Source organism: Urocitellus parryii, chromosome 3 (assembly GCF_045843805.1).
Source record: "Urocitellus parryii isolate mUroPar1 chromosome 3, mUroPar1.hap1, whole genome shotgun sequence".
In the NCBI taxonomy this organism is placed as follows: domain Eukaryota; kingdom Metazoa; phylum Chordata; class Mammalia; order Rodentia; family Sciuridae; genus Urocitellus; species Urocitellus parryii.
The window spans coordinates 136,294,769-136,307,335 of NC_135533.1; the positions used below are offsets into that span (position 1 = coordinate 136,294,769).

Here is a 12,567-nt window from a genome sequence, read left to right on the forward strand (position 1 = left end):
AGTCACTTGCCTCTCTGAGCTTGTTTCCATATGTATATAATGGGGATAATGAAGCCTACCCACTTGGTTTTGAGGTAACAGAAAGAGGAGCTGAAGACATAGCTCAGTTGGTAGAGTGCTGGCCTCGCATGCACAAGGTCCTGGGTTCAATCTTCAGTACCACAAATAAGTAGCAAAAAGAACTGGTGAAGAAAGCAAGCCTGGAGCTCATCAGCTGCGTGTCCCTCGGCAAGTCACTTAACCTGTCAGAGCCTCAACTTTATTACCCATAAATAGGGCTATCATATTAATGCAAAGAATTACTTTATAAATTAAGTGAGAGTATCTGGTACAGGATAAACACCTCTCAAATTACATTACCAACCAATCACCATGAATGGACAAAATGGTTAAGTTTTAGATTGTGCATATTTTACCATGATTAAAAAATATATATAGGGGCTGGTGCTAGGGCTCAGTGGTAGAATGCTTGCCTGGCATGGTCGAGGCTGTGGATTCAATCCCCAGCATACCACCAAAAAAAAAAAAAAAAAAAAAAAAGAGAGGTAACCATCACCATCTCTGTTGGCATCAACTCTCACATCAAGCAGGGCTTCTCCTTTACACCCTGCCCTTGGGACAAGGAACAGGTTGGGGGATGGAGAGGTGAAGGCCCTCCCTCCCTCAGGCCCCTTCTGAGAACACAGTACACAGACCAACAAGGAACCAAGAGGTTCCCAGAAGAGAGACACTCAACCCTGGTGTCCCAAGGCCTTCTCCTGCCCAGCTCCAGGGCAATGCACTGGTTGCCCTCCAGTTCCTGGAGACCTGTGGATCTGGGGGTCACCAAGGGCATGCTCCAGGCCTGCTACTTGCTCTTCTCACCTGGGCCTTGCCAATCACCCCTATGTGAAGGAGCCAGTTCATCAGATCTGGGCCAGAGGCAGCGGGCAGCAGGCAGGCTGCCAGGGTCTGCCTGCTCAGCGGGAGGGACGGGAGCAGCAGGCACCAGTGACAATAACATCAAAGGAAGCGTCTTTTTTTTCGTGGTACTGGGGATTTAATCCAGGGTTGCTCTACTAATGAACCATGTCCCCAACCCCTTTTGTAATATTTGAGAGGGTCTGGCTACATTGTTGAAAGTCTCACCAAGTTGTGGAGGCTGGCCTTGAACTTGCAATTCTTCTACCTCAGCTTCCAGAGTGGCTGGGATTACAGCAGGGCACCACCAGGCCCAGTTAAAGACAGGGCTTTTTACAAAGCGACTGTGTGTGTGGCAGGCTCAAAGAGGGTGTGTGTGATGCTGGAGCATACCCACTAGCCTCACAGTGGCCTGCCCCACACGCTGAGCTCCATGCACCTCTAGGTAGCAGGGTGGGCTCCTTCCTCCTCACCAGCTCTCCTCTGCCAGGCTGCCTGGCCTTGAACCCTGATTCCTCTCCCTTAATTAGGCTGTGTGACTCTGGCAGTTTCCTTCAACTTTCTATGCCTTAGTTTCCACTTCTGTGAAATGGGAATAATAGCACAGGCCTCAGAGGGTTGTCAGGAGGACTGAGTTAATCCATGTGACCTACTTAGTGCCAGGCACGCAATAGAATGGCACAAAAAGTGAGTTTAGTTTGGAAACTTCACCCTAAAAACCCACTGTCTCTTCCTGAAATCCCCCTCTAACCCCCGGCAGGGTCTCTAGCCTCCAGATGGAGGAGCAGGATTAGCCAGAGAGCAGCAAGGCCAGTCAGCACACCTGGCTCCTGCTTCTACCTGGTGCACTGGTAAAGACTCTGCCCTGTCTGTAAGGGAGGGAAGCAGCAAGATTAAGGTCAGTCTAGAGCTGACTTTTGAGGATGGAGGAAAGGGATGGACGACTTCAAAACACCCAGTTTATATCCTCAAGGACCTTTTCAATGGGATTCACAGACTTGTGCCTGAGAATTCCCGCATCTGACAGGGATATATACACTTTTCAGCCAGTGAGTTTACAAAACAGTTCAAGCTCATGTAAATTTGGGGCAGTGCCATCAGAATTTTGACTGTTTTTCTTTTAAGATCATTGGTGGCCTAAAGCCAACGCTGAGCATTCCTAATCCATGCGGGTGAGGGTGTTAGGCATCTCAGCCCATGCGGGTGAGGGACTGAGGCAGCAAAGCAGGCCACCAGGGCAGGCAGATCAAGGGCCATATTCCAAGGCTCCTTGCTCTGTCCCCAGGCTGCCCACACCTGGAAAAGTGGGGGCACCCTCTGCAGCCAGGCCTCCTGCCACCTCCCCATACTTCCTCTTCCTGTTTTGGCCTGTTGTCCTGGAACCTGAAACCTGAGAAAGGACAAGTAGGGGAACTGCGGCTGGTTTGCCCCAGGCCCACTAGTTACTGATCTACTCAATGGGAATGTCTAGCGTCCTCAGGTAGGTCAGGCCCTAAGCCAAGCACTGGGGTGTCTCTGGTGGAAGGGATGAGTACAGTTAACTCTCAATCTGCTCCCCACCTGGTGCCTCCCCTGCATCCCAGCCACCTCCAGGTCATGTATCTCCCCCTCTAGAGAATCCTTCAGCATCCAGACCCACAGCTGGGTGTGAAACTGGCACCTTCATTTACAAAGCTGGTGACCTTGGACAAGTATTTCAACCTCTGTGTGACCCAGTTTCTGCATCTATAAAATAGGGGCCCACTCCTTATGGTCACTCTAAAGTTAATGAAGAGAGCCATTTGAACAAGACCTGGCATGTAATAAACTTAAAATGTTGACGATTCTTAGTAATACCTCTATTCTTCCTTTACAAATGAGGAAACTGAGGCTCCGAGAAGTGAGATCAGCTGTCCCCAAGAGCTCCCTGGCTGCTGCGTGGGGGATCCCAACTCCAAGCCTCTTGGAAGCCTGTGAGCAACGGGAATCACAGAGTGCGGCTGCCGAGGAGGTTAAATGAGGTTTTCACGTCTAAATGTTTAGCATAGGACCAGCCTCAGGAGAAGCTCAATAAATCTTAGTTAAAAAGAAAAAACAGCTTGAAGCAGAAGAGAAATAGCTCCCGGACACTCTGGCCTGGGGCCGGAGGGGGCTGAGCCCATGCGCCCCAATTCCGTCCCTCACTCTGGACCTTACCTGCCCCATGTGAGGTAGCCAGGTCGCCCAACCCTGGCACAAGGAGAATGTGTACCTTGTACCATACCTGGCCAGATGGCCACCTCTGCAGGACAGAGCCCACTCCACACTATTTGTCACACCCATGGCCTCCAGGGCCAAAAAACTAAGTTTTCTGCAGCTGCTGGGACACACCCAGCCTGGAGATGCCAAAACTAGCCAGCCCTCCTCAGGCCTTAGGCTGAGGAGAGGCTGGGCCCTCTGAGGAAGAGGAAGGGGCCTCTTCCTGTGTTCCGGAAGAAACCCCATTACCTCACTGGACTCTACCATTCCTAGAACTCCGGCTGCACAGGTAGGCTGAATGTACCACTGTCACATTTGGAACCAAGTTCAATGCCATGGGGCTGCCTACAACAAAGGACTCAGAGTGAGAAGAAAGAACAGTTGTCGTCAATCATAGACCTCGATGGAAACTATTCACAGGCATAAAAGTCATTGCTTTTTCCAGAAAGCTTTCTGCTTGGGAAATGTCCCCATGGGTGGGGAGAGTAAAGTCAGGGGGACCTCACAGAATCTGGCAGCTGACTGCCAGGGCCCCAGAGGAGTCCCAGAGACATCAGATCAGATTGCATGCAGCTTCACAAGGTAAATATAGCCCAAGAGCTGGGCCCATAAACCCAAAATAAACAGCTCTCAGCCAGCCAGTCATGAGCCTCTTTGAACCTGGACACACCGGGCTTCCTTGGGATAGGAACGGGGAAAGACCACCAGCCCCGCCTCACTCTGGTCCAGGGACCCCTGCTGGAGATGCCAAGCCTTAAATGAGGCCTCTAAAGGATTACATGATTCTGCAGAGGGCAGGGCCTGACTGACATGACTTGGCTAGGAGTTTGCCCACCCCACCTGAATGCCAGCCACCCCTCCTCATTCCTGCTGGGCTCCATGGAGACCTGGGGCACCTAGTGGTCTAGGTCCCTCTGAGGCAATCTTCCCATAACTGGCCTAACCCCAGCACCCACAGATGGGGGGAATGACTTTTCTCTCCCTAGCTAGGCTTTCTCTTGTTAACCTTTTAGGAGGGTGGGCAGCTACAGCCCAAGGCCTCAGTCAGTGGTCTATAAACTCTTCTTTTTTCTTTCTTTCTTTCTTTGGTGCTGGGGATTAAACCCAGGGCCTCACGCATGCTAGGCAAGTGCTGTACCACTGAGCTACATCCCCAGCTCTACAAACTCTTTTGACTAACACAGCCTACTAGTCCCAAATGTTTCTATAAATACACACACTTTTATAATAGAAATGAAAGTTCTACCAAACACCGCTTATCCTTGAAGCATGCCAATAGCCTGTTCTTACAAGACACGCGCACGCTGCTGCTGATTCATTTAATTCTTGCTTCATTTGAAAAAACTGATCGCATGCCTGTGATCCTAGTGGCTCAGGAGGCTGAGTCAAGAGGATCCCGAGTTCACAACCAGCAACTTAGTGAGGCCCTAAGCAACTCAGCGAGATCCTGTCTCTAAATTAAAAAAAAAAATTATATAAAAAGGACTGGGCATGTGGCTCAATTGAGCACCCCTGGGTTCAACCACTGACCAAAAAAAAAAAAAAAAAAAAAAAAGAATGTGCAGATATTATCTTCCAAGTCTCCAAGTCACAGCTGTCCCTGGACCCCAGGTGAGGAGGACCAGGGCCATTTGTTCATTCAGGGAAAATAGTTACCTGTCTAAAAAACTATGTACCTCTGCTAGAGAGGAATTAGAGAATAGACAGCAAGATCCCTGCCTAGTAATGGGGATATTAGGATGACAGGCACTAAACACTTAAATATTTCCAGACGTGTGAAGTGCCTTCAATCAATGCTATCCCTTTGCCACATTTACCAACTATATCCTAAAAATGGAATTAGTTCAGTGTGCTGTCACACGCCTCTAATTCCAGCTACTTCAGAGGCTGAGACAGGAGGATCACAAGCTCCAGGCCAATCTCAGCAACTTAGACGTGATTTCAAAATAAAATGTAAAAAGGGGGGTATAGCTAAGTGGTACAGCACTTGGCCAGCACATGTGAGGCCCTGGGTTCATCCCCAGTATAGGGCAAAAAAAGAAAAAAGTCTTGCTCCCTCTACTTTCCACTGTGGGTCTCAATAAAAGGAGGCTGAAGGAATATAAACAGGAAGGCCTGACTTTAACCATTTCAGCCCAGGGTCTCCAAAGTGTCTGGAGGACAATCACAGGTGATCCCCTGGGAAACAGAACATCCTATTAGACCTTCTACGACACTTACTGATTATTTATTTACCTTGTCCTTTCCACATTTATTCTGTATTCTTATACTTACATATTACAGCACATATATCATTTATTTCCTTATAAATTGGTGAGGCTAAGTGCTAAAGTTCTTTGTTAGGAATATATGCTCAAAAATTTGGAGACTGGGGCTGAAGGTGTAGCTCAGTGGTAGAACACCTGCCTAGTATGGTTGAGGCCCTGGGTTTGAAAACCAGCACCAAAAAAAAAAAAAAAAAAAAAGTCTGGAGACCACAGCATAAGTAAAATTTTATTGGCATAAGCCATGTCCATAATTTACATATAGCCTCTGGCAAATGGCAATGTTGAGTGGTTACCCCTGAGAGCTAGTGAACTGCCCTTTGCAGATAGGTTGGCCATCCCTGGGTTAGCTCCATGCTCCCTGAAGGCAACTAACTGTCCAATCACAGTCCCACAAAACTCTACCCATCTGATCAGTCGGACATTTTGGTGAGTACATTAAAGGGCATTTAACAGTTCCATCAGAGGGAAATCTGCTGACTTATGTTTAAATTTTACATTCCCTTCCTCCAAGGAACTCTACCCCCACCTCTGCCACTATCGATGCCCTCTTTCCCAGCCAGGGACCCAGCAGCCGCAGGGCTCTCTATACTGCTCCTCACTGAGAACTCCAGAAATAGGCCACAGGGGCATTTGTGAAGTTTTACAAAAGGCTACTCTGCTGGGCGGAGGACACCTTCCTCTTGAGGCATTCAGCAAAATACACACAGCCCGGGGTATAAATCTAGCATGCAGAACTGAGAATCTAGAAGATTCCAAGGACCCAGGTCTCAATCCGCTAGGCAGGGTGAGGCAAGAGGATGGGAAAGAAGACTACAATCAAGACAGACCAGCACTTCAGTCCTCCTAGCTGGTGATCTCAACCTCCTGTCTACAGAACACATTTTGAAGACCTATTGTGAGGATTAAACAAGAATGAAAGGAAAGGGTTGGGACTCATGCCTGGCACAACAGGGGTTTGGTAAATAGTAACCACCTTCGTTGTTAGTATCACAGAATTCATGCAACTCCTTGAAAACCTTTGATGGCTCCCCATTGCCTGCACAAGAGTTTAAGCTTCTTCAACAGCCAACCAAAGGTCCTTCATCATAGTACACACCCACAACCTCAGCCATATCCCTGCTTCTCCCTGAGACTGTAACTTCTCAATTCTGTAACGGTTCCTGCCATTGCCTGGCTAGAGGGCTCTTCTCCAAGCCCTAACTCTGCCATCCTCAAGGTACAGCTGCAATCCCATTTTTCCAACTCAACTCTTCGGAAGCAGCCCTGACACCATGGGTACAAGGATAAGCAAGTTCTGGATAACAAGTCAGGTACTGTATGGAAGTGCTTAGAACACTAACTCAGTGAATCCTCAACCCGATGAGGTTGGCACTATTTATTCCTGCTTTTTTGCTGGAAGATGGGAAAGAACCTAGCAGGGCCTTTGTACATGCAGGCCTTGCACCATTGAGCTATATCCCCAGAACTTTTTATTGGTGATACTGGGGAATCAAATGAGGGGGAACTTTACCACCTCCAGCCCTTTTTATTTTGAGACAGAGTTTTGCGAAATTGTCCAGGTTGGCTTTGAACTTGAGATCCTCCTGACTCAGCCTTCCCATTACCTAGGATTACAAGTGTGAGGAAACTTAGGCCCAGAGAGTTTAAGTGATTTCTCTCGGGTCTCACAGTCATAAGAGACAGACCTGGGACTTGAACCCAAGTTGTCTGGCTAGGGTCAACGTTTCCGCTTTCCTCTACTACATAGCTTCTCAGCTCTGTCTTCCTACAACTCTTGGATGTTTCCTCTCTTCCTCTATCACAATCCCAAGGCTCTGTGGCTTCCCAGTCAGGTGACCTCAGGTAAATGATTCATCTGGGATGACCACCAACCTTTAGCAGGCTATAGAAAGCTAGATGATACACTTGGAGCATCTGGCACTATCTAGCTGAGTGCAAGAGCCCAGTCAACCACAGCAGTAACCATTACTCCCAGGGATTAGGACTGAGTGGAAATAGTCATTTCTTGCTCATCTCCATGCCCCCAGAATGCCAATCATGTCCTGGAGGCTCACTAACATCTCGTGATTTGAGTGCTTCCTTCCAGCTTATTTTCACAGGAATCCCAACAAACTTCTGAACCTGCTTTGGAACCTGGGAACAAAGGGTGCTGGCAGGCAGAGAATTTGAGGAGGCAGATAATCCAAAGATAATTGATCCCAGGTCGAGGAAAGCATTTTGTTTACGGCAGCAGGGCGACCTTCCCAATTATGGTCTGCTTAGGCTAACGTTACAGCCTGCCCTCTCCAGTGGACTGGGTCACCACGCCTGCTTACCACAGTCCTGCAGGGACAAGCTGGGACTGGTTTACCTGTGGCTGAGAGGTGACTGACACAGAGAGACATGAAGCAACGTCCCCAAGGATACCCTCAGATCCAGGGCCCCTTTTTTGGGGGAGAGGGCGGTACCTGAGCTTGAACTCAGGGGTACTAGGCCACTGAGCCACATCCCCAGCCCTATTTTGTATTTTATTTGGAAACAGGGTCTCACTGAGTTGCTTAGCACCTTGCTTTTGCTGAAGCTGGCTTTGAACTTGTGATCCTCCTGCCTCAGCCTCCCAAACTGTTGGGATTACAGTTATACGCCACCACACCTGGCCCAGGGGCCCTAGTTTTGTATTAGCAGAGCCCAGGTATATTTCTATGAACAGGTGGTTACTTGTAGAAATGCTGTCGGGGGCCGGAACCCTGTCTACCAACCAGAGAGCGTCCAGCCAAAGTGTACATCATCAGATGCTGAAAGTCTTCAATGCTTCAAGGGCCCAGTCTGGCCTTAAAATGAATCCTTATGGTAGTCAAGAGGAGACTCTTTCCACCTTTGTATACATGAGAAAACTGGCTTCAAAGCAGTAAAGCATCTTGCCCTGGGTCCCCAGGCCTATCCCCAACACTTTTGGGCACTGGGCCAGGCCTCTCCCCTGAATAGAGAATCATTGAATTCTTACCAGGTTTTTTGGAAGATCCCCCCTCAACCTCACCTGGTGAGCAGGTAAATTTGGCATTCTAGGAAACTCTCCTGCCTCCTAGAGTTCAAAGGTCATGTTAGCTCCTAGATTTTCTGGGTCTGTAGGAAGGAAGCCCTCTGGGGGCAGGAAGCTGGTTGTGGTGACTCATAGGCCAAGGGAGAGTAATCCAGGAAACTTGTCATTCTGTTGCCATGGTGTCGGGGCTGCCAGGCACCCCTTCTTCTCTGAGGCTCACTCAAGGACCGGGTGGAGAACCGTCAGACCGCTCACCTTGCACCCAGATCTCTCCCATAGAATTCCGGCTTCGGGGTAAACACAGTTACCCTTTGGTAACTGCTGCCCCAGAATGGAGGCTGTCCCAGAGTTCAGCCCTTCCCTGCCTGCAGAACTTGGGGGTTCCTTCAGCAGTGCTAGGAAGCCTTCTCCACACAGGCTGAGGAAAATAAAGGTCCTAAGAGACAGTGTGGGTGAGTCAAGGCCCACCCAAGGATCACTGTTGCCCGCCTCTCGACTTCCCCTGCACTTGTTTTTAGCAAGAGGAAGAAGGCCTGTTTTCGTCAGGAGGAAGAGAATTTGAGAAGCCAGAAAGTGTTACCCATCGGATCCTCACCCGTACTGGGGTGAGAAGGTGTCTGGGGCAACTATGATTTATAACCCCGAGGAAAAGGGAGCAGGCATCCCACCATCTCAAACCCAGAGCGGTGCAGGGAAAAGCTGACAACTGGTGGCTCCCTCCCCATAAGTTGAAAAAAAACTTTCTTTGGTTTCAAAGAAACTGTTTTGCTCTTTCTTTTTCCTAAGCCTGGTCCTACCATGTCGCTAGCTGGACACTGATCAGAGCTTTGTGCACCAGCAGACCTGGGTCCAAATCCAGCTCTACCCCACTAGCTGTGTGGCCTTGGGAAAGTCTCTTGACAAAAATCAAGAGATTGCTGAGGAGTGAGGTTAAGGGGGAGGGAACCTGCACACAGTGAGTGTTCGGTAAAAGTCAACTATTCTTTTTTTTTTATATATATATATTTATTTTTTAGTTGTAGTTGGACACAATACCTTTATTTCACTTATTTATTTTTATGTGGTGCTGAGGATCAAACCCAGGGTCCCACACGTGCGAGGCAAGCGGTCCACTGCTGAGCCATAACCCCAGCCCTGAAAAGTCAACTATTTTTAAGAGATTTTTTTTTTTTTTGGTGCTGGGGGTTGAACCCAGGGCCTTGTTCAGAGTTCAGCCCTTGTGAGACAAGCACTTTACCAACTGAGTTATACCCCCAGCCCCTCTTAAGAGATTCTTTAGGCACAAGACAAACTGGTCACTTAGAATTTGAGACTGACAGAACAGAATTCCATCATTTTGTCCTAAACAAAAAATTTGAGATCTCCCCCTTTACTCTCCTCTCTCGGATCTCCTTTTTTTTTTTTTTTTAAAGAGAGAATTTCAATATTTATTTTTCAGTTTTCGGCGGACACAACATCTTTGTTTGTATGTGGTGCTGAGGATTGAACCCAGGCCCATGCAGGCCAGGCGAGCACGCTACCGCTTGAGCCACATCCCCAGCCCCTCAGATCTCTTAAGGGATCCCTCAATTTCATTCTCAATTGGGAAGAAAAATCTTTTTATCATTTCAGAAATCAAGATCCAGGGGCTTGGTAGAGTGCTTGCCTCACATGCACAAGGCCCTGGGTTCAATCCCCAGCACCATAAAAAAAGAAAAAAGAAACAAGATTCAGGGCTGGGGTGGTAGTCAGGAAGATCACGACTTAAACTGACCCTGTCTCAAAATAAAAATTATAAAGGGGGTTGGGGGGCTGGGGTTGTGGTTCACTGGTAGAGCACTTGCCTAGCATGTATGAAGCACTTGGTTCAATCCTCAGCATTGCATATAAATAAATAAAATAAAATAAATATATTGTATCCATCTACAACTAAAAATATTTTTCTAAAAATTAGGGCTGTGATTGTGGCTCGGCATGAGAGTGCTTGCCTAGCAGGTTTGAGGCCCTGGGTTTGATTCTCAGCCCCACATAAAAATAAAGATTTTTTTTTTTTTTAATTAAAAAGGGCTGGGAATGTAGCTCAGTGGTAAAGTGCTCACTTAGCATGTACAAGGCCCTAGGTTCAATTCCCAGTGCTAAAAAAGATAATAAATAAATAAATAATGTCTAGAGGGGATAGTGGTTTGCCTGAGGTCACACAGGCAGCAAGTGGCAAAGCTGGAGAGCTGCTTCCTGACCCCTAATCTCCTGGCCTTTCCACTGTGGCCCAGTGTACTCTGGGCCCTGCTGCACTGGCCCACTTGTTTGTAGAGCACAAGGAGAGACCCAGCCACATACTCCCTTCCCAAGAAAACATCAGGGTGCAGCCACTCCCATCCTCAAGGCCAAGGGCTTAGCTCATCATAGGGGAGGCAGGAGTGCTGGGGTGGGGGGGTAGGCTCCATTAATACAGGCTGATGTCACTGAAAGCAATAATGATGTAGTTGCTATGCAGTGTCCTATCCCAGAGAAACGCCAAGATCCCAGGCCTGAAGGTATCCCCAAAGCCCCTTCTGGGGCCAAATCTGCAGCCTTCCCCACCCCACACAGAGGCTTCTCACTTCAGCCCCTTGGGATCAAAGGAGAGGAAAACATGACTGCAATCAAAGAAGAGCCTGTTCAAGGGGAACATGTCCCACCTCCTCCCCCACACCCAGTGACTCAGTGGCTAGTTTCAGGAGAAGAAACTGAGGATGGAAAGTGGTTGTCAAACTCCCAGGCTGAGGCTCTCGGAAAGTGGGGCGGAAAAAAGGGTGTCAGGAAATCCCCTCTACTAGTTGATAAAAGAATATAGCCAACACCTTCCGGCCTCAGCTGTTGGGGCACAAGACAGCTCCGGGATCTCCCTATCCTCACCTCCAGACATCTGCACCCAAACAGGTCGCACGCTCTAAGTTCCTCCTTTTTCCCTGACTCATCACGCGGGGTGGTATTCTTACAGATCTAACTGGGGACGCATCATTCGTGCTATGTCCCTTTCCCATTTGCTGCACCCTACTAGCTCTGGTTAAGGCACCTGTATCCCTGAACACCTGCACGACTTGTCACCACCCCACATCGGGTGTCCCGAGTCGCCCACCTCTCCTCACGTCCAGCGCCTCTGGCCCCCCTCTCGCGTCCACGACGGCTTCTCCCAGTTCTTCCCCTCACCGCGGCCCGCCCAGCCAGCTCCCCAGTGGGCCCCGTCGGGGCTGCGGGCGGGAGCGGCCGGAGCAGGAGGGGGGAGGGCAGGGCGGCCCGAGCTCACCATGGCGAAGCCGGAGAGCAGAGCCGAGGTCCGGCTGGAGGCTTTGAGCTTGGCGCGGCTCAAATAGAGCTTACGCCAGGACAGCGCCTGCATCGAGTGCTCGTTGAGGCTCATCACCTCGGAGTAACTCTGGCCGATCCAGTCCGGATAGCTGACGGCGGACGGCGGCGGTGGGGCACCCGGGGGCTCCCCGTCCCCGCTGCGGCGGCGGCTCCGGCGGCTGCCGCTGGTGGTGCTGCCGCCGCTGAGGGGAAGCTCCGGGCTGCTGCTGCTCGGGGGCGGGGCGGGCTCCGGATGCATGGAGCACGCTGCAAAGGCGCGGGCCGGCCCGGGCGCCTGCGAAGGCAGCGGTCGCGGCCCCCGCCGCACCGCCGCCTGCCCCCCACGCGGGCCCGGCCTCTCCCGGCCGGCCGCACAGGACAAGGAGGAGGTGTAGTAAGCAGCTGCAGCTCCAGCTCTCAGGCCCGTGGCACCGCTCGCCAAAGCCCCAGGCGGTCGCGACCCGAGCCTGCGCGCGGGCCAGCGTCCCGTCCCGGGTCCGGACCCTCGGCGCGTACAGCGATTGGCCGCCGCCCCGGCGCTATTTGCATGCGTCCCTCCCACTGGGCCCCCGCCCACCACTGGGTGGGCACCGCCTACGCGGGTCATGTGACCCACTGCCTCTGATAGCACCGCCCACAGCCGCGGGCGCGCAGCTGCTCGTGTCTGCGCCTCTTCCTGGAAGCGCCACAAGTCCACGAGCTTTGCTGCGCTCCTGCTTCTGGCATGTCCCTTCGCAGCTGTGCTATGGCCCTGCTCCCAGAGCTCAAACTCCTGGGTCGGGCCGTCTAAGGTCACCTTTGAGCGCCTTCTGAGGCAAGTTTCCCCCTTGGAACAAGGTGGCGCAAGGTCTTTTGGAA

The 12,567-nt window shown here is 50.5% G+C and overlaps 1 protein-coding gene across 1 annotated transcript in view; it reads right to left on the bottom strand.

Moving 5' to 3' along the window:
• LOC113180862 (calcium release-activated calcium channel protein 1) overlaps window positions 1-12,198 on the bottom strand; it is a 13,602-nt gene extending 1,404 nt beyond the window's left edge. Inside the window, exon 1 of the mRNA XM_026386024.2 lies at window positions 11,669-12,198. Within this exon, the coding sequence (XP_026241809.1) occupies window positions 11,669-11,968 (300 nt within the window). The 5' untranslated portion in view covers window positions 11,969-12,198. The remainder of the gene's footprint in view (window positions 1-11,668) is intronic.
• Window positions 12,199-12,567: the final 369 nt, after the last annotated feature.